The sequence below is a fragment of the Heterodontus francisci genome, chromosome 2, assembly GCF_036365525.1.
Source record: "Heterodontus francisci isolate sHetFra1 chromosome 2, sHetFra1.hap1, whole genome shotgun sequence".
Lineage (NCBI taxonomy): Eukaryota > Metazoa > Chordata > Chondrichthyes > Heterodontiformes > Heterodontidae > Heterodontus > Heterodontus francisci.
Genome location: NC_090372.1, coordinates 30,446,605 through 30,472,170, shown reverse-complemented (window position 1 = coordinate 30,472,170; position 25,566 = coordinate 30,446,605). Strand labels below are relative to the sequence as shown.

Sequence of the window (25,566 nt, the reverse complement as noted above, 5' to 3'; positions counted from 1 at the left end):
TCCAGGTTCCGAAGTTCATTTTGAGCAAGCTACCCGCACAGGTTTACTCGTTGTGCTCCCCACATGGCGACAGGCCCGCCTGCCACTGGGCTAATACTGGCGGTGGTGGGAAGAGGCCCTTAATTGGGCATTAGTTGCCCACTTATGGGCCTCAATTGATGGCGGGGCGGGAAAGCTGTCCAAGGGCCTTCCCATCATGGACAACTGAGGTGGAGGTGGGAAGGTGGCGAGGCCCCCACCCGCCACCATCCAGCCTGATTAAATGCTCTCCCAGCCTTCAAACTTACCACAGGGGAAAGCATGAAATCCAGAGTGTTAGAAGTTTGGAACTCTCTTCCACAAATGACATTGATACTAGGTCAATTGTTATTTTAAACCTGAGATTGATTGAAAGTAATTTTTCTCATTGTGTCGTTGTTAGCTCTCTGAAAGAGCTATTCAGCTTATTCTATTGTTCTGCCCTTTTGTAATACCAATTAAAAGTTTCATTTTTTCAAATATTTATCCTGTTTATTCTTAGTAGCTGTTATAGATTCTATTTCCACTACTTTTTATTAATTGCAGTAATCCATATCCTAAAACACCCTGCATTAAAAATCTCCTAGTCTCTCTTTTCAGTCTCTCGGTGATGATTTTAAATTTATGCCTGTTACTGACTCATTGACCAATGAAAATAGTTTTTCCTTATTTATATTCATAACAGAGGTCTCTCATTCCTGACATCTTAGTGAATCACTTCTGCTTCCTCTCCACAACCTTGCCATTTTTCTCAAAATAGGGGCCCAAAATCAATGATTTGTATAGGTTCAGCGTTACTTCTTCACTTTTGTACTCTTTACCCCCATTTATAAAGACTAGGGTCCAAAATGCTTTTAGTCAAGCTTTATCAACATGCCCTCCTCCTTTTAAAGGTGTTCCTTAATGCTTACGCACAAAATAACTATCAATTAATGCACACTTGGAACTTGTGCTAGCTTTAAAACAAAGAGGAAATGTAAGCTATTGGTGTAATTTCTAAAGCATATTGTTAAAGAGAAGATGTTTGTCAAATTGTATGGCAATGGACATTAAAATGCTACAAAATTATCCACCCCTAGAATAATAGTCAAAAATGTAGATATGCTGTTTATACAGAACCCAAATGCTTTATTATATAAGGCATTCATTTTTAAAGCAGCCATGTTAACAAGTTGAATGTCACTTTACTTACAGAGTCCCCAAATGGTATTTGCCAGAGTACATGGTTCATGACGAGTTCATTCCCAGCCCTTCTGATAGCAAGCCTAGAAAATTACTTCATGACCCTGATAAGACTGAACTGGAGAAGGAGACAGAAGACAATGAGAAGGAAAATAAAGTAAAGGTAACCTAGCAGTTAGCAGACACCATAATAATTGTTATGTCATATACTTTCTCAATGCTCACATCATCATTAACAATGGAGAAAGTGGTAAATGTCTCAAGACTTCCAAATTCTGATAACCTACCGATATACACTTTTGAGTGGTTTACATTATCTTAGTAACCATGGACTGATTTTATTTTCCCTCCATCAATGGTGGCAGCAGGCAAATAAAATGGCGGCCTGCATGTGCAAGCCGCATGCCGCCATCACAGCAGCTCATTTAAATATGGAGGGCTGCCCCGCCCCCCCATCTCGTGATAAGAGCGGCCATGGCAACGCCATGAATGGGGTCAGCTGTCTCTGCACAGGCGCTGGTGACATTTTTAAAGGGCTGCCAGCCCTGCTCAGAGAATGTAGAGTTGCCCCTTTCCCCCACCCCCCCTACACTAAAACTAAATGTTTGGCCCATCCCCCCATCTCCCAATACACTTAAATTGCAAAGTTGACCCCTTGTGTCCCCCCCCCCCCACCACAACTGCACAAAGTGTAGAGGTCATCCCTTCCCCCCCACACTAAAAATACAGAGTTGACCCCCTTTCCCCCCCCACCCCTCCCCAACTACACTGAAAATGCTGTGATCCCCCCTTCCCCATCTCCGTGGCTCCAGCTTTCCCTGGACGGGATAGTGAAGGCGTGTGAATGCCGCCCGTCACACTGACGATCTGGATCTGACGGCGAGATCGCGGGGAATTGGATTTAAATGTATGCATAAAGTTAATACCAATGTTTAAAGTCGGGTCCCGTCGCCGAGCGGCGAGGGGTGGGGGCCACCACAGAACCTCGCCACGCCGGGAAGATCGGGCCCAGAAATCCCAGCGCAGGCTCCGTGGCGGGCTGCTGCTCCTGCAATCTTCTGGCACCCCCTGCCACAGAGCCTGACATCAGGAGCTCAACAAAATTCAGCCCCATGGCTGGTAAGGTTGAATGTGCTGTTCCCATTATTGAACAGCTGGGATCTTAACTTGCTAATCTGGTCTGACATTAATAATTTACTGCTGGTATGGATCTGATTAAAGTATCTTAACTGCCAATATACATAAGTTCAAAAAATTCTTGAAGTGATATAGACTAGATGGCTGATTGCAAGAATGAACTGCCTCTCTTAAAGATACTCGCTTTGATATGTTTTCCTTTCACTCTTCATGCTGATTGTTTTTTCAAAGCTGGAAACAATACACTGGATTAATTTTAACCTAACATGCTAGGCAGGAGTCAGTGGGAAGTAAGGTGGGGTATAATTTTGCTCAGAGGTGAAACATTGTTCTCTCACTTTTTATTTCTTTTTCTCAAAGTGAGATTTTTCAATCAACTATTTACTGGTTTTTGCACTTGAATAATGAGAATTATTAACATGTAGAAGTTGTGTTCAATTGTTATGACCAGATGAGAAAGGGGTCTAGGGGTTCCCTCTCAGCCTTTACCTGGTTTAACCGTAACAGGATTTAATTTTAAAAATAACGTGGTTTTTTAGCTCCCCCCAAGTGAATCCTTGTTCGCTGCTTTCCAATTGTAAGGCAAAGAAATCAATCAGACAGGTTTCCTTCAATTTAAACAAGAAAGGTGGAAGTTTATTAATCTTAAACTCTAATTTGATTAACGACTACGAATACGCGAGGCGACCATGCTAGCATGCATGCATAATAAACACACATGCAGATAGAGACAGAAGTAGAAAGAATAAAGGAGAAAAGTTTGAGGCAATAGCTGGGTTCTATTTGTGGTCCTTTGAGTTTGATGTGGAGTCTTTGGTTGCCAGTAAGTCTTACCATTTCGTTGGGGCGCAGTGCACACTTTAAAACTTGTTTCGATGTAGGAGTCTTTTCTCTCTTGAGGTTTAAGTGACTTCAGTGGATCTGGAGATTAGTGAGAGAGAGAGAAAAAGCCAGACAGGAGAGAGGCTCGCTTCCAAGTTCAGTTGCAATCTGCAGTCTCTGTCTTCAAAGTGTCCTATGTGCACAATTTAAAACTTCAAGTTGGCCAGCAGGTTAGTCCGATGACTAACTCCTTATCTGGGAACAACCGCTCCTGCGGTTTGTGGATTTCAAAGCTCTCAGTGGGGGTGGTGTAGTGTTGTCTCTTACACCAACAAGATGTGGATCACCATTGCCTAGACCACTCTCTGTTAATTGAATCAGTGAGCAGTTCCCATTGTCCTTTTCTCTGTCTCTTAGAATACACGTTTTTTTAAGCCACTGCTAGTCTCCTTAAACAAATCATCTCTCCACTCCAGCAACAGTTTAAAATTAATGTTCATGTGATTAAATTAATATGCCTCATTCTTGGCAGGTGGGGGTTTCATGACACAATGCATTCCATCCCGATTTCTCAGAGGCTTACAAACAGTTAGGCTTAAACCTTTGGGCAAACTGATAATGGCCACAAGGTCATCTCTGAAATAATGGTATAAGTACCTTATTTCAAGGTGTTTTTGAGATACCCTGTCAAGCTAAATATTGTCAAAGGAATTATTTTTGGTTCATTATATTCTACTTCCAAGAATTTGGAGATGTTCCTTTTTGTATCACGCTCTCATCCTTTTAAAAAACTGAAGGCTAGATGTACTCTAGTGGGCCATATAAAAGCCTGGCTGAATAAAAGTCTGCATTGAGAGAAAACTCCAGTGATGAATGATTTTGCTGCTTAATTGTATCTTTCTGCATAAGTCAGAATCATAGAATCATACAGCACAGAAGGAGGCTCTTCAGCCCATCATGCCTGTGCCAGCTCTTTTAAAGAGCTAGCCAATTAATCCACTCCCCTGCTGTTTTCCCATAGCACTGTAATTTTCTCCCCTTCAAATATTTATCCATTTCCCTTTTTAAATTTACTATTGAATCTGCTTCCACCACCCTTTCAGGCAATGCATTCTAGATCATAATAACTCACTGTGTAATAAACAAAATACCTCATCTACCCTTTGGCTGTTTTGCAGATTACCTTAAATCTGTTTCCTCTGGTTATTGGCCCTCCTGCCCTACCAGTAGGAACAGTTCCTAGTTTTCTTTATCACAATCCTTCACGATTTGAATGCCTCTATTAAATCATCCCTTAATCTTCTCTGTTCTAAGGAGAACAATGCCAGCTACTCTAGTCTCTCCACATAACGGAAGTCTCTCATCCTTGGTAGTGTTCCAGTAAATCTCATCTGCACTCTTGATGCCTTAACACCTTTTTCTAAAGGAAGATGTATGTGCCTGGCACAGATGTGCTTAAGTAGAAATCGCAAAGTCATTTTAGTTCCTTTGCCAAATTTAGTTCAAAGGAAAAAGAAAGACAAAAACTAAAAGTATTTTGCATGCAAACATACCACATAGGATTTTGAAGTAGAGTTATATTAAACTTCTTGAAGATTCTAACCCCATCTCCACTGCTTGTGTATAAGTTTCTCCAGTTTATCTGAATAAAAATAAAAATTGAGTTGTGATGCAGATATTTCTTCCATGTCATGTAACTTCACTGGAGGATTTATATTTTGATTGAGCCGTATTCATCTACCAATAGAGGAGATGAATTGATATTTTGCAGTTTCATTTCATTACCTTAGGCGCATTATGCAGACATTTTGATTAGATAACTAAGTAAGAGGCGGAGTCCACAGAATGGTTACACACTTGATCTATAGAAAGGGTGAGCTTGACAGACGAAATGGCATTTCCCTGTACTGTAATTTCTTATGTCCTTACCAAAGCACTTTCATAAGATCACTGTTAAATAAGATCACAAGAAATAAATTTTAATAAGTATAACTAATTATATTCAACTGTCTATTAGAAAAATCAAATTGCAATTAATCACTTAAGATGCTATGTCTGTCTGTTGAAGAAATTTGTCTTTACTGCCTGACATGAGCTCCTATGTAATACAGTGCCCACCACTTATAATGGATACGTCTGTGCAGACATGATTTACCTGTTATACACGATGGTATAATGTGGTAATGCTTTTTTTAAACAGCAAAATACTGCAGATGCTAAAAACCTGAAATAAAAACAGAAAATGCTGGAAACAATCAGCAGGTCAGGCAGTATCTGTGGAGAGCACTATAGTTAGCGCTCATCAGCATCCACAACTCCCTGAACTGCGACTTGAACGAATATCTTTAATGCCAGACCCTAGACCTGACTACAAGCTTGCTTATTTCAGTCCTTTCCAGCTTTCCCCCTTCTCCACTGGAATTATTGCTCTCCAGTGACCAAGGAGCATCTTTGTATTGTTCCAAACAAAATGAGGCCAAGGCTGTCTTTTCACTATCGTTTTAATGTCTCACATCCGAAACATAGCAATACTAAACAGTGACAAATACTTTGATGATGCTTCATGATCTGAATTGCGAAAAGTAGGTCCTTCACTAGGACAGAGGAACTGAATTGTATCATTGACGGCATGCCGTCAAATTAGAAACCAATTTCAGTGATATTTCTTAATTTTTTTGGTTCTATTTAATTTTTCCAGGATATTACAGATAGCGTTCTGCAAAGGAAGTATAGTGTTTACCCTCTGTGTAGTTCCCTGACAATTTTATGTATACACACTTAAGAATAATGGAGAAAATTGGTACATATATATATTTTCATGTATACTTTATTCATATAATATCACAGTAAGTACAGCTGTTCCTGCCCAAAATAAATGGAACATTTAAGACATTATAACCAGCAACTTTAAAATTGATATTAATGCAAATGGCTAATGGTTACCACTTTTTGACCGATATATGCGACTATCTGTTTTAAGTGTGAATGTTTTAAGTGACGGGGACTGTGTACATATTCTGGGCATTCATTGGAAATATTCTGGAAAATAGCCTGATGAAAGGCTAAAACTGTGATATTGTAAAATTACAATTTAATTGCTGCATAATATAACTGGAGGCCAGCTTCTCTCTTTGATATTTCAGGGTCCATTGGAATATTTTACACAGTATCTTAATTAGCTGCCATTAAAGGGGAGGTAGTGCAAGATTCTTTGGATTTCCTTTAAGTTCTGATTGGGATATGCCTGCAGATTTCTATCGTAGAAAAGGAGCAGGAATAGAAAATCATCTGAAGCTCATCTTCATTCTTTATTATCAAAGGAAAGGAAAGACAATCAAAGGGAAAAAAAATAACATTCAGCCAGGTGAGATTGTTAAATCTCTATTGGCATAATCCAGGTGCCAGGAGCATGCTCTAAATTTAATCCCGTGCAGAATCTTTCACAGATTACACATGACCTCAAAATACTAAAAGGAGAATACATACAAAATATTAAAAATTTATTCCAAGAAATAAAAAAAGTGAAAATTACTGTATCCACGTTTCAATATAAAATTGTAAAATATGCATTCAACAGTTAGAGCAGTAGATAAGCATCTGTTGGATTGCATAAGGAGCTAAAATATACTTCAACGTCAAGCATTATTGCATATTCAAGGTCACTCATATAACAGAAAAGGCAGTGGTTTGGCAATTGGAACTCTACAGCAGATGATAATGTAATTTAATTGTGGCCTACATCTAAATTAACTAGAATTAGAAGGGAGCTTTCATACATGTGAAAAATAAAATACTGTAGATACTGGAAATGTGAAAAAGAAACAGTGACGCAAAACCAAACCATCAATATATATGGAAAGAATAGATAAATTAATGTTTTGAGTGCAGACCCTTCTTCAGAACTGAGCTTCCACACTTCCTGGTGAGTGCTCAGTACCCCGCTCTGTAACTTTAGATATCAATAACCTCTGACAATAGTCAGTAGTCTTTTTATTTGTTCGCTGAACTGATATGATCCACAGACTAATGCCAACTCATGGTAATTCAAACAGTTATAAAAATATATACTTTCATAGAAAATAGAAACATAGAAAATTTGCAGCACAGAAGGAGGCCATTTGGCCCATCATGTCTGTGCTATCCAGCCTAATCCCACTTTCCAACTGCTTGTCCATAGCCTGTAGGTTACAGCAGCATACACGTCCTTTTTAAATGCATTAAATGTTTCTGTCTCCGCCACCCTTTTTGGTAGTGAGTACCATACCCTCAACAAAGATATATACCAATGAGAAAGAAAGACTCTATGAGAAGGATGCACCATCCATGGCTAACTAAGCAAATTAAGGATGGTATCAAATTGAAAGAAAAGGCATACAGTGCTGCGAAGATTAGTGGTAGGCCAGAAGATTGAGAAAATTAAAGAAACCAGCAAAGGATAACTTAAAAAATAAAAAGGGATAAATTAGAATATGAAAGTAAACTCGCAAGAAATAGAAAAACAGACAGTAAGAGCTTCTACAAGTACATAAAAAGGAAGAGAGTAGCTAAAGTAAATGTTGTCCCCTTAGAGGGTGAGACTGGGGAAATAATAATGGGAAACAAGGAACTGGCAGAGACTTTGAACAACTCTTTTACATCTGTGTTCACGGAAGAAGGCACAAAAAATTCCCAAGAATAGTAGAAAATCAAGGGGCAAAAAGGAGGGAGGAACTTAAAGCAATCACTATCACTAGAGAAAAAGTACTACAAAAACTAATGGGACTAAAGGTTGACAAGTCTCCTGGACCGGATGGCTTGCATCCTAGTATCTTAAAAGAAATGGTTGCAGAGAAAGTGAATGCATTGGTTGTAATCTTCCAAAATTCCCTAGATTCTGGAAAGGTGCCAATGGATGGGAAAACCACAAATGTAACACCTCTATTCAAGGAAGGAGGGAGACAGAAAGAAGGAAACTACTGACTAGTTAGCCTAGCATCTGTCATTGGGAAAATGCTGAAATCCATTATTAAGCAAGTGAGTTGGCATCCTTCCATCTACAAAAGATGATGGGCACACAGCAAACAATCCACTTAGGTGGAGTGTCTTCTCTTGGTGCACCTTTGCTGTGAAAGCCAATCCTTGAGAGGCAGGTTACGTCACAAGTGCTGCACATGAAGCTGCCAAGTGACGCTGTGAGTTGTTGTGTTTGACGTTGGCACCTGTTGCTCTATTCAAGAAAGGAGGGAGACAGAAAGCAGGAAACTATAGGTCACTTAGCCTAATATATGTCATTGGGAAAATGCTGGAATCCATTATTAAGCAAGTAGAAGCAGGATATTTAGAAAATCCTAATACAGTCAAGCAGAGTCAACATGATTTTGTGAAAGGAAAATTGTGTTTGACATATTTGTTAAAGTTCTTTGAGGATGTAACAAGCAGGGTGGATAAAGGGGAGCCAGTAGATGTAGGGCTGAATTTTACCGGCCCTTTGATGCCATGGGCTGCGGCGCGGGGGCCAGTAAAATTCTGCAGGGCGAGGCCCGCCTCGACCCCCAATGTTGAGAAGGGCCCGCCGCAATTTACTGGCGGTGGGGGAACCTCGGTGTGGCTCCCTGCCGCTCGGTGGCGGCACCCCAGTTGCCATATTCAAAACAGTACTTACCTCTGCAGATTATGCAGCCCGCCGCCTCTCGATGCACACTTCTGGATTTTACTTTGAATGGGCGGCCGTCATGTGCCGTCCCGTTCCCGAACAGAAAAGCTGGTGGGTCATCAGAGGCAGAAGGTTTTGCTATGGAAGGTACGTTTTAGTGTACCCTCTGCAATTGTTTGTGTTTATGCAGGAGGAATGGCACTCTAGTCACACAGTGTGTGGGGAGGGTGCCAGAAAGGGTAGGAGCGTTAAGGTTATATGGATGGTGGAGGCAATCGATGCAGCTGGGAGGATCTTGATGTGGTCATGCTGTGCCACTCTGAGTGTTCGCTAAGATGGACATTGCTGTGCCACACCACATAGTTGATCCAGATTAGCACCTGATGTACCTAGCAACACCAATCCGTGCCCTGTTAGGAATCTTCAATAAATGAAGGATGCAACTTTATCACATAGAAATGGGTATGGCTCATCCTACAGTGTGCGATTCGCTTCTCCTGAGGATCCATATGCGCCAGATGCAATATCAACAGGCAGGTGCGATGCACGTAGAAGCCCCCGGTCATGAGCAACAGTCCCCAGGCGGAGCTCGTTATTATGGCCGCTGTGCATCTACAGGCCCCACATGTCATGCCATCAGATGTCAGACTATCAGTGTCAGAGGCAATCGTGCATATCGAGAGGGTGGTGACATGTCTCTGTGCCCTGCTCAACGCTGACCTGCAGCCCATGGGCTTCGGTGGACATCCTATGCCTGCGATCTTCATAGTGGCAGCGACTCTTAAGCTTGATGCCTATGCAGCATTTCAGGGTCCCACCTGAGACCTTTGTGGGGTCACACAGTCACCGCTGCATCAGGGAGGTCACCGATGCCCTGCCCCAAAGTGCCAGTGAATGTGTCTGCTTCAGGACAGACTCTCACAGCCAGGCCCAGAGGACCATCAGTCACAGCACCATTCCCAGAGAACCATAGGCCTCAGGGTTCATAGACTGCACCCATGTGGCCATCAGACCTCTCGCCAGGCTACCACCTGCAGACGTTGCAATTAATGGAATCCTCTTAATCTAGGTGCAGCTGGTATTTCATCACCGGAGATGCTTCATGCAAATTTGTGACCGCTTCTCAGGCAGCTACCAAGACACCTGGGCAGCTGCCATGACATTGCTGTGACACCCATGCATTTCCATTTGTGTCAGTGTGTTCTCTGTAAATGCTTGCAAGTGCCCCTTCTCGGTGCAACCTCTGCGCTAGCAGCCTGACTGGCGGAGGACTGCTGATCCTATTGACCTTTTGGCTATGGATGACTTTGGTGCTTGTACCCTGTGCGCACGAGGCCTAGAGGGCCCAGGCTGGCTGGGGGAGTACTCGTTCATCCCCTTCCAGCATTGGACCCTTTGACGCTGGAGGCCCCACGGCTACTCACCTCCTCTGCCATCTCCAGCCAGACTGCCTTATTCAGGCGGGAGGGCTGCTTCTTACCATCACTGGTGAAAAGGAGGAGAGTGAGCAGGGAGGCTTCGCTGCACTGTGGGGCCACCCTAGAGCACCCCTCTGCCATCCTCGGCTGTGATCCTTTAAATGCAAAGGTAACTCCACCGTGTAAGTGCTCTTACTTATGGCTGCAAGGTTCTTCTTGCACATGTTTGAAAACCAATGCAGGACTAGTGAGGAAATCTGTGCTGTTGTCATGGTTTTGCAACTATTACACATTGACACATAGTCACGTACACTTTTATTCTGCAACAACTGATCATAATTATTGGTGTAATATTTCTAGTTGGCAATGCAGCTAGAACATGAACATATTTTCCTGTTTTTTTAACAAAGATCGTACAATTGAGTTACATGTATTTTCACATCACAGTTAGTTGAGAAATGAAAACAGATTCCAAATGCATATTAGTCTGCGGCTTTTCACAGTCAGTTGATTAGAAGTCCATAGTATATAAATATTCTTCAACAATGGTTTTATTTCTGTTGTGTATTTGCCTTTAATGGTACATTTAAGTCTCATGTCCTGGAATGTGCAAAATTAAGATTTTTCACCCAGGTACAGCATGCCTACAAGAAGCAATGCAACACGAGTGGAAGAACAGGATCGCAACTTCACAGGACACTGGGACACAGCAGGATGATATGTGGCAGCAAAGCAGAAAGTGCAGGGGAAACTCAGCAGGTCAGGCAGCATCTGTGGAGAGAGAAGAAGAGTTAACTTTCAGGTCTAAGCCTACACCGTGCCCCATGCTAGCATGCATATGCGATACACACGTGCACGTAGAGACAGAAAAGAGCAGAAGAAAAAGTAGTGGAGAGGTTTGAGGCAATCTCTGATGAGGGGTTTGTTACTGTGCTTCGACTTTGCTGTAGAGTCCTTGATTGTAGATAGTCTTGCTTAAACTTTGATCACTGTAGGAGACTTTTCTCTCTTGGTGTTCATGTGTCTTCAATGGATCTTCAGTTCCGTGAGAAAGACAAGAACAGGCAGGAGAGAGGTCTTTGTAGTCCAGGAGCAAACAGCTTTTTGAGTTCAAATTCTTTATGGCAAGTTCAAATAAAAAAAACAATAGCCAATTAATCATGTGATTAAACTGGTCTGACCACATCTGTTTGTGTATTCGGCCATCTTAGCAGTGAACCTGGAATGTTAGCCTCTCCACCTTCAATGTCTGGTAATCAAAAGTCCATTGTGGATTAAATTGGAGCAGTCTTGGTCCCTTTGTCCTTTCCAAACACTGTCTGTTACTATGCAAATGTATTTCCAGTCAGGGGCTCGGCAACCCCTTGTAATAGGCCTTCTTTTCTTCCCAGCAACAATTTTAAAATTTAATGTCCATGAGATGAAATATCTGTGCCCCATTCTTGGCAGGTGGGGGCCTGCATGACAGTACATACAATATTGTAGCCCCAATTCTTCAACTGTGATCCGTGCACAAGTGACTTCCTCTAGGAATGCAAGATCAAGGTATCACCCCTTAACAACCTTGGCTACAAATTCTAATCATCCTCATTTGTAAGGAATGAAAAAAGCCATTTGAGCAAATGAGCTATTTCAAAGGCTGCATATAATCTATCGTGTCATGGACCTCACTATTGATTTAATCACCTAAAAACTCTTTCCATCTGTCAAAGGCTAAATTAAGATGATCAATTTCTTCACACATCTCTATTTTTCAACATTTCCTTTTCAAAAATGGCATTTTCATCATCCCAGTAGCAATGGAACTATTATATTCCATACTGTTTATCTCTGTATATACTGAACCTGAACACAGTAATTTTTAATCCCATTCGTTAGGCACAGGAGACTGGACAAAATTAGGGGGAATATTGCAGCATGTATATTGGTTAAAAGGCAGGAAGTAAACAGTAATGATTAATGAATGTTTCTCAGCTTGGAGGGATGTAAATGGTGGTGTCCTTTTGGATCTATGCTGGGCCCAATGTTCATCTCAATATATATGAATGACCTGGACTTAGATGTAGAGGCCATAATAACAAAATTTGCAGATGAAACAAAAATAGGAGCAATGGTTATTTGTGAAGAAAACTAATTGACTTTATGGGGACAGAGAGAAGTTAGTAGATTGAGCAAATAGATGTGAGATGTGGAGAAATGTAAAGTGTTACTTATTGAGCGGAAGAATAAGGAGAGGAAATATACATTAAATGGTAAAACTTTGAAAGGAGTGGAAGAACAGAGAGGGTTGGGGCTCAGATACAAAAATATTTAAAAATATGAAGACAAGCTGATAAAGGTGTAAAGGTGGATGAAATCCTCGGTTTTGGTAAAAGAATACAAAAAGCAAGAGGCAATGCTATATGGAATGCATTACCTGAAACAGTGGTGTTAGCAGAATTCATAATGGCTTTTAAAAGAGAATTGGATAGATATTTAAAAAAGAAAAGCATTCGTAAGGGCTGGAAGGCTAGGAACAGACGAATCCCTTGAGGAATATAAAGACAGTAGGAAGGAACTTAAGCAAGGAGTCAGGAGGGCTAAAAGGGCTTTGAGAAGTCATTGGCAAACAGGATTAAGGAAAATCCCAAGGCTTTTTATACGTGTATAAAGAGCAAGGGGGTAACCAGGGAAAGGGTTGGCCCACTCAAGGACAGAGAAGGGAATCTATGTGTGGAGCCAGAGGTAATGGGCGAGGTACTAAATGAGTACTTTGCATCAGTATTCACCAAGGAGAAGGACTTGGTGGATGATGAGCCTAGGGAAGGGAGTGTAGATAGTCTCAGTCATCTCATTATCAAAAAGGAGGAGGTGTTGGGTGTCTTGCAAAGCATTAAGGTAGATAAGTCCCCAGGGCCTGATGGGATCTACCCCAGAATACTGAGGGAGGCAAGGGAAGAAATTGCTGGGGGCCTTGACAGAAATCTTTGCATCCTCATTGGCTACAGATGAGGTCCCAGAGGACTGGAGAATAGCCAATGTTGTTCCTTTGTTTAAGAAGGGTAGCCAGGATAATCCAGGAAATTATAGGCCGGTGAGCCTTACGTCAGTGGCAGGGAAATTATTGGAGAGGATTCTTCAGGACAGGATTTACTCCCATTTGGAAACAAACAAACTTATTAGCAAGAGGCAGCATGGTTTTGTGAAGGGGAGGTCATGTCTCACGAATTTGATTGAGTTTTTTGAGGAAGTGACGAAGATGATTGATGAAGGAAGGGCAGTGGATGTTATCTATATGGACTTCAGTAAAGCCTTTGACAAGGTCCCTCATGGCAGACTGATACAAAAGGTGAAGTCACATGGGATCAGAGGGGAGCTGGCAAGATGGATACAGAACTGGCTCGGTCATAGAAGACAGAGGGTAGCAGTGGAAGGGTGCTTTTCTGAATGGAGGGATGCGACTAGTGGTGTTCTGCAGGGATCAGTGCTGGGACCTTTGCTGTTTGTAGTATATATAAATGATTTGGAGGAAAATGTAGCTGGTCTGATTAGTAAGTTTGCGGACGACACAAAGGTTGGTGGAGTTGCAGACAGTGATGAGGATTGTCAGGATACAGCAGGATATAGATCGGTTGGAGACTTGGGCGGAGAAATGGCAGATGGAGTTTAATCCAGACAAATGTGAGGTAATGCATTTTGGAAGGTCGAATGCAGGTGGGAAGTATACAGTAAATGGCAGAACCCTTAGGAGTATTGACAGGCAGAGAGATCTGGGCGTACAGGTCCACAAGTCACTGAAAGTGGCAACGCAGGTGGATAAGGTAGTCAAGAAGGCATACGGCATGCTTGCCTTCATCGGTCGGGGCATAGAGTATAAAAATTGGCAAGTCATGCTGCAGCTGTACAGAACTTTAGTTAGGCCACACTTAGAATATTGCGTGCAATTCTGGTCGCCACACTACCAGAAGGACGTGGAGGCTTTGGAGAGGGTACAGAAGAGGTTTACCAGGATGTTGCCTGTACTGGAGGGCATTAGCTATGAGGAGAGGTTGGATAAACTCGGATTGTTTTCACTGGAACGACGGAGGTGGAGGGGCGACATGATAGAGGTTTACAAAGTTATAAGCGACATGGACTGAGTGGATAGTCAGAAGCTTTTTCCCAGGGTGGAAGAGTCAGTTACTAGGGGACATAGGTTTAAGGTGAGAGGGGCAAAGTTTAGAGGGGATGTGTGAGGCAAGTTCTTTACACAGAGGGTGGTGAGTACCTGGAACTTGTTGCTGGGGGTGGTGGTGGAAGCAGGTACCATAGAGACGTTTAAGATGCATCTTGACAAATACATGAATAGGATGGGAATAGAGGGATACAGACCCCGGAAGTGCAGAAGGTTTTAGTTTAGGCAGGCATCAAGATCGGCGCAGGCTTGGAGGGCCGAATGGCCTGTTCCTGTGCTGTACTGTTCTTTGTTCTTCTTTGTTCTTTGTAAAATGGTATGGGGAAAGGACAGGGGGAATGAATCTAACTGGTTAGTCTTTTCAGAGCACTGACTCATGCACAATGGGCCAGATGGCCTCCTTCTGTGGTATAATTTTATGAATCTTACTGGATGTTGATAACTATCTTGTTTTCTAGGTTTAAGGCCCAAATTAAATAAACTGTTTACATCTAGGTTATGAATTCTCTGTTAGAATTGTATCGTATTGCCTGTAAATCTTTTAAAAGTAAGTTCAACTCTGTCATTCTCTCTTCATTCCTTTGAATCACAGAGCTTTGTGTATTGGACATGCATAGCAGCAATTCCGACATGCATCCAGATCACAACCTCCATGATTTTCCATCAGTAATGGAAGATTGTGGGACTACAAATTAGACAGACATCTCAATTCCTAATGCGTACTCCTAAATTGCAAAGTTCTGCAACAGTGTGCTAATAATGATCTTACAATGTTAGGGTCACTTGTTTTGACTTTAAATGCCCTTCAAATGCATTGCAATTCTTGATTAGTCTTGTTGATTAGTTTCACAAAGATTGAATATTTTCAGTGAATTGCCAATAATCATCCCCAAATAATTTTCCTTTGTCGACATTGCTAATAAATCTACTAATACACTGCAAGTTGTCTATTTCTAACAAAAACTGTATCTACTTTATACACTACAGCTGAAGTTGCCAGAAATTACAGACAAGAAGCAAAGAGACAAAGTGTTTACAAAGAAAACAGTGCAAGGGGACAACTTGGAAAATAAATTTCCCACCATGTAAGTTGCAATTAACAGATCTGGAAAGATTTATCTTCAAGCAGTACCTAATATTTTCTATTTTTATTTTATGCCATTTTGTTGGTTTAAATGCATTAGTTTCAGTGTTAATTTGACATTTCCTTAAGTAATTTGTTTTTAATATTAGTTTCCATTTATAGAGTATTGCTGACAATGGGCGCTGGTCAGAAAATTAGGCACCTGCCGAGTTCATGGGGTGCATGACATATGTGAAAAAGTGACAAGCATCCTCCATGCAGCTTGCACCTGTAATTTTACTGGAGGATGGCCTTCAGCCCCAAATAGGACTTCCCTATTTTCCCACATCTCCTGCAGTTGCACCTCCAACTCTTCAGCATCAAAGGAAGCAGTGTTGCCCACACGTCTCCACTGTACCATTGAAAACAATTAGCCACTCATCCACAACTCTGCTGCCCATATCCAAACTCAGATCAAGTCCCATTCATGCATCACCCCACGATCACTGACATACATTGACTCCCTGTCCGGCAATTCCTCGATTTTAAAATTCTCATCCTTGTTTTTACAATTACATTGGCTGAAACATGGGACCAGCTTACTTGCTTACTGTCTATGCTAGTGAAAGGGACCTGACGCTGACAGTTTAAAAGAGCTATCTTAGCCAGGTCAGTGTATGGCTCCAGAGCAGGCTGACCATCATCTGAAAGAAAAAAAATTCAGTGTGACATCACAGGAAAATAGGTAGTTGATTGGTTGGTGAATATTCTTCTCATTTCTCTTTCACAACTTGGGTAATTTTAGTAATTATAAGGTTTTATTAGCAGTAGTAAAGTTTACTAACCGTAGTCAAGCTTATTAGATTGGCTGGGAGTATTTCCTAATTATTATTATTCCTGTTGGTAAGGCGTATTACTATTGGTGAGGTTATTAATACTATTGGTAACATTTTAGTATTGGTAGGGTGTACTAATAGTGTTAAGGTAGATTAGTATTGGTTAAGTTTATTATTAACAGTAGCAAGGATATTGTTATTATTGGTAAGGTTTATTACTATTGGAAGGGTTATTAGTATTAGCAGCAGCAGGGTCTATTAGTAGCAGGCTTTAGTTGTAGTACCAAGGTTTATTATCTAATAGATAGAGGACAGGTGGGGCTGCTCCAACCTCTGCAGTGCACATCCTGTGCTATGTGGGAACTCCAGGATGCTTCTCGGGTCCTGGATAACCATATGTGTGGGATGTGTCATCAGTTGCAGCAGCTTGAGCAACGGGTTTCGGAACTTGAGCAGCAGCTGGCATCACTGCAGAGCATCTGTGAGGTTGAGAGATTCGTGGATAATACGTTCATAGATGTGGTCACCCTGCAGCTAAAGAATATGCAGGGAGAGAGGGAATGGGTGTCCACCAGACAGTCAAGAAGAAACAGGCAGGTAGTTCCGGAGACTCCTGAGTGCATCTCCTCTCCAACAGGTATTCAGCTCTGAATACTGTGGAAAGTGGTGGTTCATCTGGGGAGTGCAGCCAGAGCCAAAGCCATGGCACCACTGGTGGCTCAGCTGTACAGAGAGGGGGGGGGGGGGTACAAGGAAGATGGGAAGACCGATAGGTAATAGGAGTTTAGTTTAGTTTAGTTTAGAGATACAGTACTGAAACAGGCCCTTCGGCCCACCGAGTCTGTGCCGACCATCAACCACCCATTTATACTAATCCTACACTAATTCCATATTCCTACCACATCCCCACCTGTCCCTATATTTCCCTACCAGCTACCTATACTAGGGGCAATTTATAATGGCCAATTTACCTACCAACCTGCAAGTCTTTTGGCTGTGGGAGGAAACCGGAGCACCCGGAGAAAACCCACGCATACACAGGGAAAACTTGCAAACTCCACACAGGCAGTACCCAGAATTGAACCCGGGTCGCTGGAGCTGTGAGGCTACGGTGCTAACCACTGCGCCACTGTGCAATAGTCAGGGCAATGGACAGGTGTTTCTGTTGCCTCAGACGTGAATCCAGGATGGTGTGTTGCCAGGGTCAAGGATGTCACCAAACGACTGCAGAGCACCCTGAGGGGGGAGGGTAAACATCCAGCAGTCATGGTGCACATTGGTACAAATGACATAGGTAGGAAGAGGGATGTGGTCCTGCAGAAAGAGTTTAGTGAGTTAGGTAAGAAGCTAGCAAGCAGGACCTCAAAAGTAATAATCTCTGGATTACTCCCATACCACACACAAGTGAAAATAGAAAAAGGAAGATAGTGCAGATGAATGCATAGCTAGAAAGATGGAGCAGGAGGAAGGTCTTTAGATTGCGGGGGCAGTGGGACTGGTTTTGGAGACGGTGGGACCTGTACAGGCCGGACAGGTTGCACGTGAACAGAGCTGGTACAAATTTCCTTGTGGGGCAATTTGCTAATATTGGGGAGGGTTTAAACTAACTTGGAAGTGTGTGGGAAGCAGGAGATAATACAAGAGAGGGATACCAAGGTACACAGAGAGTTGGAAGTGACAGATAGCACTAGAGTAGGAAATAACAAAGTATTAGGTGGAGTCAGAGTGAGAGTGTTAGACAGTAACTAGAGAAGGGACTATAGATGGGAGTGGACTGAGGTAGACTGAGATAGAATGCAAAGACAGGATTACAGTGCACGTGTGTAAATGCACAAAGTGTGCTGAATAAGGTTGATGAGCTACAAGCAGTATGGGAATATGAGGTAGTGGCAATAATGGAAACGTGGCTTAAAAATGGCAAGGACTGGTCGCTTAATATACAAGGATATAAAGTGTTCAGAAAAAGATAGAGAGGGAAAAAAAAGAGGTGGAGTGGCAGTCCTGATTAGGGAAGGCATTGCATAACTGGAAAGGGAGGATGTCCTTGAAGGGACTAGGACAGAATCCATTTCGTTAGAGTTGAGGAGTAAAAAGCTACTAGGCCTCCAAATAGTGAGAGAGAGATAGAGGAGCAAATCTGCAGGGAAATCACAGAGATGTGCAAGAACTATAGAGTGGTAATATTTGGACTTTAATTACCCAAATATCAACTGGGGTAATTTTAGAGTAAAGGGTAAGGAGGGAGAGGAATTTCTAAAATGTGTTCAGGAGAACTTCCTTGATCAGTATGTTTTCAGCCCAACTAAAAAAGAGGCATTGTTGGATCTGGTGCTGGGAAATGAGGTGGGCCAAGTGGACCAAGTGTCTGTGGGGGTGCACTTGGGTAAGAGTGATCAACGTATCATAAGGTTTAGATTAGTAATGCAGAAAACAAAGGAATAAAATAAGGTAGAATGTCTAGATTGGAAGAGGGCTAATTTCAACGTAAAGAGAAGGGATCTAGCCAGGGAAGAATGGAACCAAAGGTTGGCAGGAAGAGCTGTATCAGAAAAATGGGTTATCTTTAAGAAAGAGATGCTTCAGCTACAGGCTAGGAACATTCTAACAAGGGTGAAGGGTAGGGGAACCGAGACAGGGCTCCTTGGTTGATGAGGGAGATAGAGTTGACGATGAAACAAAAAAAAGGATGTATGATGCATATCACGTGAACTCATCAGGTGACAACCAGACCATATTCAATAGGTTGAGAGGGCAGGTGAAGAGGAAAATAAGACTGGCAAAGAGAGAATATGAAAATAGAATGGCAGTCAACATAAGAGGGAACCCAAAGATCTTCTACTGGCATGTAAATAGTAGAGGAGGATGGGGCCTATTAGGGACAGAGAGGGTAATATATGCTTAGAGGCGCAGGGTAAGGCTAATATATTTAATGAGTACTTTGTGTCAGTGTTCACTAAGGAAATGGAGGTTGACAAAATATCAATCGAAGCAGAGAGTATAGCAATGGATAGGATAAAAATTGAGAGGGGGGAGGTACTAAAAAGTCTGGCTATGCTTAGGGTAGATATGTTACCTGATCTGGATGGCTTGCATCTCAGGTTGCTAAAGGAAGTGGGGGTGGAAATAGCAGAAGGGATTGCCATAATCTTCCAATTTTCCCTGGATACCAGGTGGTGCCAGAGGACTGGAGAGTGGCAAATGTGACAGCCTTATTCAAGAAAGGATGTAAGGTTAGTCCTAGCAACTACAGGCCAGTTAGTTTAACATCAGTGGGGGTAAAGTTTTAGAAACTATAATCAGGGAAAACATCAACGGACGCTTAGAGAGGCTTGAGTTAATTAAGGATAGCCAGCATGGATTTGTAAAAGGCCAATCATGCTTGACAAATCTAATTGAATCTTTTGATGAAGTAACAGAGAAGATTGATGAAGGGAATGTGGTGGATGTTGTTTATATGGATTTTAAGAAAGCATTTGATATGGTACCACATAAAAGGCTGGTTAACAAAATTGAAGCTCATGGAATAGGAGGGTCAGTGTCCAATTGGATAAAAATTGGCTTATGGACAGAAAACAGCGAGTCATGGTAAATGGTTGCTTTTCAGACTGGAGGATGGAAGACAGTGGTGTTCCCCAAAGGGTCACTGCTGGGACCACTGCATTTTTGAAATATATAAATGACTTGGATCTTGGAATACAGGGTAGAATCTCAAAATTTACTGACGACACCAAATTTGGAGGTGCGGCAAACAGTGAGGTTGATACGAATTGCCTGCAACAGGCCATAGATAGGCTAGCAGAATGGGTAGAGAGGTGGCAGATGGAATTTAATACTGACAAATGTGAGGTGATGCATTTTGGCAGAAGGAATAGGGAGAGGCAGTATATACTTAATGGCACAGTTCTAAAGAGTGTACAGGAACAGAGGGACCTGGTGCATGTGTATCGATCTTTGAAAGTGGCAGGATATATTGAGAGAGTGGTTAGTAAAGCATATGGGATCTTGGGCTTCATAAATAGAGGCATTGAGTACAAAAGCAGGGAAGTTTTGCTGAACCTTTATAGAACTCTGGTTAGGTCCCAACTGGAGTATTGTGTCCAGTTCTGGTCATCACACTTCAGGAAGTATGTGAGGGTTCTTGAGAGGGTGCAGAGGAGATTTACCAGACTGGTTCCAGAGAGGGAGAATTTGAATTCCAAGGTTAGGTTGGAAAAGCTGGGTTTGTTCTCCTTGGAACAAAGGAGATTGAGGGGAGACTTAATAGAAGTGTACAAGATTATGACAGGTTTAGATAAGTTGGACAAGGAAAAGCTGTTCCCATTAACAAATGGTACAAGGACTAAGGGACACAGATTGAAAGTTTTGGGCAAAAGATGCAGGGGGAATATGAGGAAGCACTTTTTTATGCAGAGGGTGGTAATGACCTGGAACTTGCTGCCCACAGGGTGGTGGAAGTGAAGATGATCAATGACTTCAAGAGGAAGTTGGATGGCCACCTGAGAGAGATAGACTTGCAGGGCTACGGGGATTGAGCCGGGCAATGGGACTGACAGCATAGATCTGTGGAGAGCCAGCATGGACTCAATGGGTGAATGGCCTCCTTCTGTGTCATAAATGACTCTATAACTCAATGGCCTAATAAAAGTTTGGGAAATAAATTGGAAAATAAAGCTTGTAGTTCTGTTCTCCTGCACTAAACCCATCCAGACCTAACCAAATGTTGCTCCTTCAGTTAAATTGTGAGATGATATCTTGGCTCAAGTCCCTTGATTGTCAGTTAGAGTTTCTTTCAATTGTTTATACATTGTCAGTAAAAAAGATAACCAAATCTAAAATCAAAGAAAACCTAAATTGCTCCATAGACTTAGTAACCAATACCCAGGTGTTGTGTGTGTGCATGTGCGTCGCCTTTGAGGCAGACCAGCCATAAGCAATGTTTCCTCTAAAATGCATGCATGCACAACTGCGCAGCAATCTTAAAGGGACCATGCAATGCAAATAGTAGGCTGCTTACAGCAAACAGAAATTAGAGGGAACATTGGCCATAAGCCTAGAAAAAAAGATGTGAGCTGGGAATGGACATGGTCATCTCAACACTGCATCGTCTACTTTACTTGAAGCAGGAACCAATTCAGTCACAATCATTTTGGAGACATTTAGAAAGTTTACAGGGGCAGGATTTCCAAGTGGGGTGGTGGGGAGAGGAGTTCTGGTTGAGTTGACTGCTGTGAACACTTTAACTCCACAGTTGGTGTTTTTTTTTATGTATGCTCCCCGCCTGGAAGTCAGCCTGATAGAAAGACTTGGCTTTCTATCAAGTCATAGAGTTATAGAGTTATACAGCACAGAAATAGGCCCTTCGGCCCATTGTGTCCGTGCCGGCCATCAAGCACCTAACTATTCTAATCCCACTTCCACTCCTTGTATGTTATGGCGTTTCATGTGCTCATTTAAATACTTCTTAAATGTTGTGAGGGTTCCTGCCTCTACCACCTCTTCAGGCAGTATATTCCAGATTCCAACCACCCTCTGAGTGCCATTTTTTTCCCTCAAATCCCCTCTAAACTTCCTGCCCCTTACCTTAAATCTATGCCCCCTGGTTATTGACCCCTCCACTAAGGGAAAAAGTTTCTTCCTATCTAACCTATCAATGCCCCTCATAATTTCGTACACCTCAATCATGTCCCCCCTCAGCCTTCTCTTCATAGCTGAAATGCTGCAGCCCAGGCAACATCCTGGTGAATCTCCTCTGCACCCTCTAGAGGGCAATCACATCCTTCCTATAGTGTGGTGCCCAGAACTGTACACAGTACTCCAGTTGTGGCCTAACTAGTGTTTTATACAGCTCCATCATAACTTAGCTGCTCTTACATTCTATGCCTCGGCTAATAAAGGCAAGTATCCCATATGCCTTCCTGACCACCTTATCTACCTGTGAGGATTGCTACAGAAAAGGCTGCAGCCCCACAGTAGGTAGGTTTCCTGCTTCTTGAGTAGAGACCCCTGGGGTGGGGCGAGGGTGGGGATGTGGGTACAATGAGGTTTGAACAGACGGGTGTTGATCGTGACAGGGAGGGTCACTGATTGCGGGAGGGGGTTGGTAAATGCATGGGCGTCACTCGAGGGGAGGAAAGCAGGTTAGCAAGAGGGCTGGTGGGGAAGCACTGCACTTCCTGGCCCACAAGCAGTGCAGGAAAAACATTTAGCTCTTCCATGCAGCAATCCTCACCTCCCTTTAGCTGCTGGTTTTCCTGAGGCCCAGGAAACCTGGCCAGCAAGCATTAAAGCTGGAAGAGAGGTAAAGTATGAGGTGCACAGCTTCATTAAAATATTTAAATAAGTCACCTCCCTTCTGGGAGTAGGTTGGTTGCCTCTCCCAAATTTTGCCTCCGTTAAAACCAGAAATGGGCAGATTTGAGGAAGGTTGAATTTAGATTTGGAACTTTTAGCATTTTAACATCCTACCCAACCCACACCCACCCATTTTTGGGAGTTAAACTTATCCCCAATGCTTGAAGAAGCACTTGTACTAGTGTGGGAAAGAGTGCTGGCTCCTTTTTTATAGAGGTCCAGCGCACTCAAAGGGCTGGATTTTATTCCCAGCCTGACATTCGGGTTCCACAGTGTGGGGGGGGGAGGGGGGTGTGGCAGAAAATCGGAGCGGCAGCAGCCGCCATAGAACCCAATGCCAGGAATGTCTGGCCTGATCTTCCCAGCAGCGGGGAATCTCAATGGCGGCCCCTCCACTGCTCTGCAATAGGACCCGACTTAGCATAGTTAAATAACACATTTGCATGAATTAAAACATAAACCACAGCGATCTTACCTTTAGTTCCCGATCCTCAGCACGACGAGCAGCACTCAGGTGCCTTCACTTTCCCGCCCAGGGAACGCTGGCATGACTAAGCTGGGGAAGGGTTGAACTCTGCACTCTAATGGGTGGGGGTGGGAGGGGTGAACTCTGCGCTTATGTATAGGGAAGTGGGGAAGGGGTTAACTCTGCACTTTGTGTATAGGAAAGGTGAAAAGGGGGCAACTCTACATTTTGTTGAAATGTCTGCAGGGCTGACAGCCTTTTAAAAATGACGCCAGTACCTACTTCTGCATCGGTGATGCCGTGAATGCATCGGCAATGCCACTCCCACCGCATGATTGGGGGTGGGGGGGCGTGTGGCCACTGTGAATATGTAAAGTGGCTGTCCACCGCAGAATCACGGTGGCACGGGTCCTGTGAGGGACGGCCGCCATTTTCCGTGCCCGCTTCCGGGACTACAAAATCACTTTTTGATTCTGATCCACTGCTGAAGCAAAGAATCTTCATCAGCAAGAACTGGTAAAGAAACAAGAATTGTGTATAGAGTAGATGGAAATGGCAGGATCCTGAATAGCTGTCGCCCAAAAGCAAAGGAAATAAGACAGAAACAAGAGAGAAAAAAACCAAACCAACGAAGAAGAAGGAAACAAAATGGGCTAGAAGTTACAATCTAAAATTGTTGGAACTCAATGTTGAGTCCAGAGGACTATGACAAGCCCAGAAGTGGGCTCTTCGGTGTTGGGGGACTATGAGGTTGGAGGCCATGGAGGGAAGATCTTCAGAGGAAATGAGGTCAGTGACAGTCCTGGAAACAATGGCTTGATGTTCGGTGGTGGGGTCATGGTCCGGGGGAGGTAGGAAGAAGTGTCAGAGAGTTGGCTTTCAACCTCTGCTAGATAGAGGTCGGTACACCAGACAACAACAGCACAGTGGTGGGGCGGGGGGAGGGGTGGGGTGGTGGATGGTGGTGAATGGGGTCAAAGATACATCATTGATGTAGGGGATGGTGGGAAGGGTTTGAGGTTCAAATTTATGCACTTTGTGGGTGGAAAGGCCAGGTAGACAAGGTAAGTGTTTTGTGGGGGGAGAGGGCAAGTTATTAATTTTATGGTTATTGAGGGGGTGTGAGAAGGGCAAAATAAATTAAAAAATTTTTTTTCATTCACTGTATCTTTAAATATTTAAATTTAACGGTAGGGCTCAAAGCCCTTTAAAAATGGTGTTAGTGCCTGCGCACAAGTAGCTGACGCCATTGCTGGGGACTGACAGCCTGCGCCACTCCATGTGATTGTGGGGTGGGGGGGGTGGCTCGCCCTGGCTATTTAAATAGCAACGGCGCTTAGGATTGCGGTGGCTCCGCGATGTGCGGCCTGCCCATTGTTTTTGCCCACCACCAATTTCGACAGCGGGATTATAGAAATCAGCCCACACGTACAATGGTTAACTGAAAAAACAAAGAGATTACTCTTTAGAGCTCTAGTACAAAAAAAAAGAATACGTTGGCCAAAATACTTGCTAATACTTGAAGAAAAAAGAGAAGATATGAAAAGATGTCAGAAGTCCTTTTTGGTTTGACATCCCAAATATGTGTAGACAGCTGTCACTGGGATCATCTTAGAACAGTTCTTGACAGGCGACGTTGAAGATCAGATTGGGCAGGCTTTCCAGGGAAAATGCAGTAACAGGGATTTCAGGCAGTTTCTTACAGTTTTTTCTCAGCTTCTCAAGAGATGGAAAACTGGCAGGCTTTTTCAAAGAGCTGGAACAGACTGAGTTGGGGTGGTTTGTTCTTCTTGGCAAGTTGATTCTTCCATTCCTTTTCAAACCACTGTTCATTACCAACTGCCTTTTGTAACAACTCAAAGTGAAACCAGAACATTCAGAAGTCAAGCCGCCTGACCTCTTAAATCTTGACCTGTCACTTCTCCGTAAACACCCCCTGCTGGGTAATTATTTGAAGACAGGTGCCTTCCAGTAGCTGTTTTCAATTCAAACCTCTCAGTGACCCTTGTAAAAAAAGCCATGGATTCTTTTTCAGTTTTAAAACACAAATCTTCAAAATTTAACAAAAAATGGAAGCACTTGCAACAATAGAAGCATAGCAGGGCACCTCAGTCCCGTCAAATGCAAATCCTATGCCATGAGTGAGCTCTAGGATATTTCTCATGTCCTGGGCAACCACATGTGCAGGACGCTTTATCAGCTGGAGGAACTGGAATTCTCAATTTCAGAGATTGAGCAGCAGCTGGTGTCACTGCAGTGCATCCATGAAGCTGAGAACTCTGTGGATAGCATAATTCAGGAAGGAGATGGTCACCACACAGCATAAGAGTGTAAGGGCAGGGAGGGAAGGGGTGACCACTAGACAGACAAGGAAGATCAGGCAAGTAGTGCAGGTGCCATTGAGTGCATCTTGCTCTCTAACTGGTATTCAGTTCTGAAAAGTAATGAAGGTGATGGTTCCTTTGGGGGAGTACAGCCAGAGCCAAGT

General features: G+C 43.0%; 1 protein-coding gene across 2 annotated transcripts in view; it reads left to right on the top strand.

The window, feature by feature from the left end:
* LOC137379383 (uncharacterized protein C7orf57-like) overlaps positions 1-25,566 on the top strand; it is a 124,597-nt gene that overhangs the window by 48,005 nt on the left and 51,026 nt on the right. For both annotated transcript variants that reach the window (XM_068050127.1, XM_068050117.1), the window contains exons 5-6: positions 1,213-1,363; positions 15,350-15,447. In XM_068050127.1, the coding sequence (XP_067906228.1) occupies positions 1,213-1,363; positions 15,350-15,447 (249 nt within the window). The remainder of the gene's footprint in view (positions 1-1,212; positions 1,364-15,349; positions 15,448-25,566) is intronic.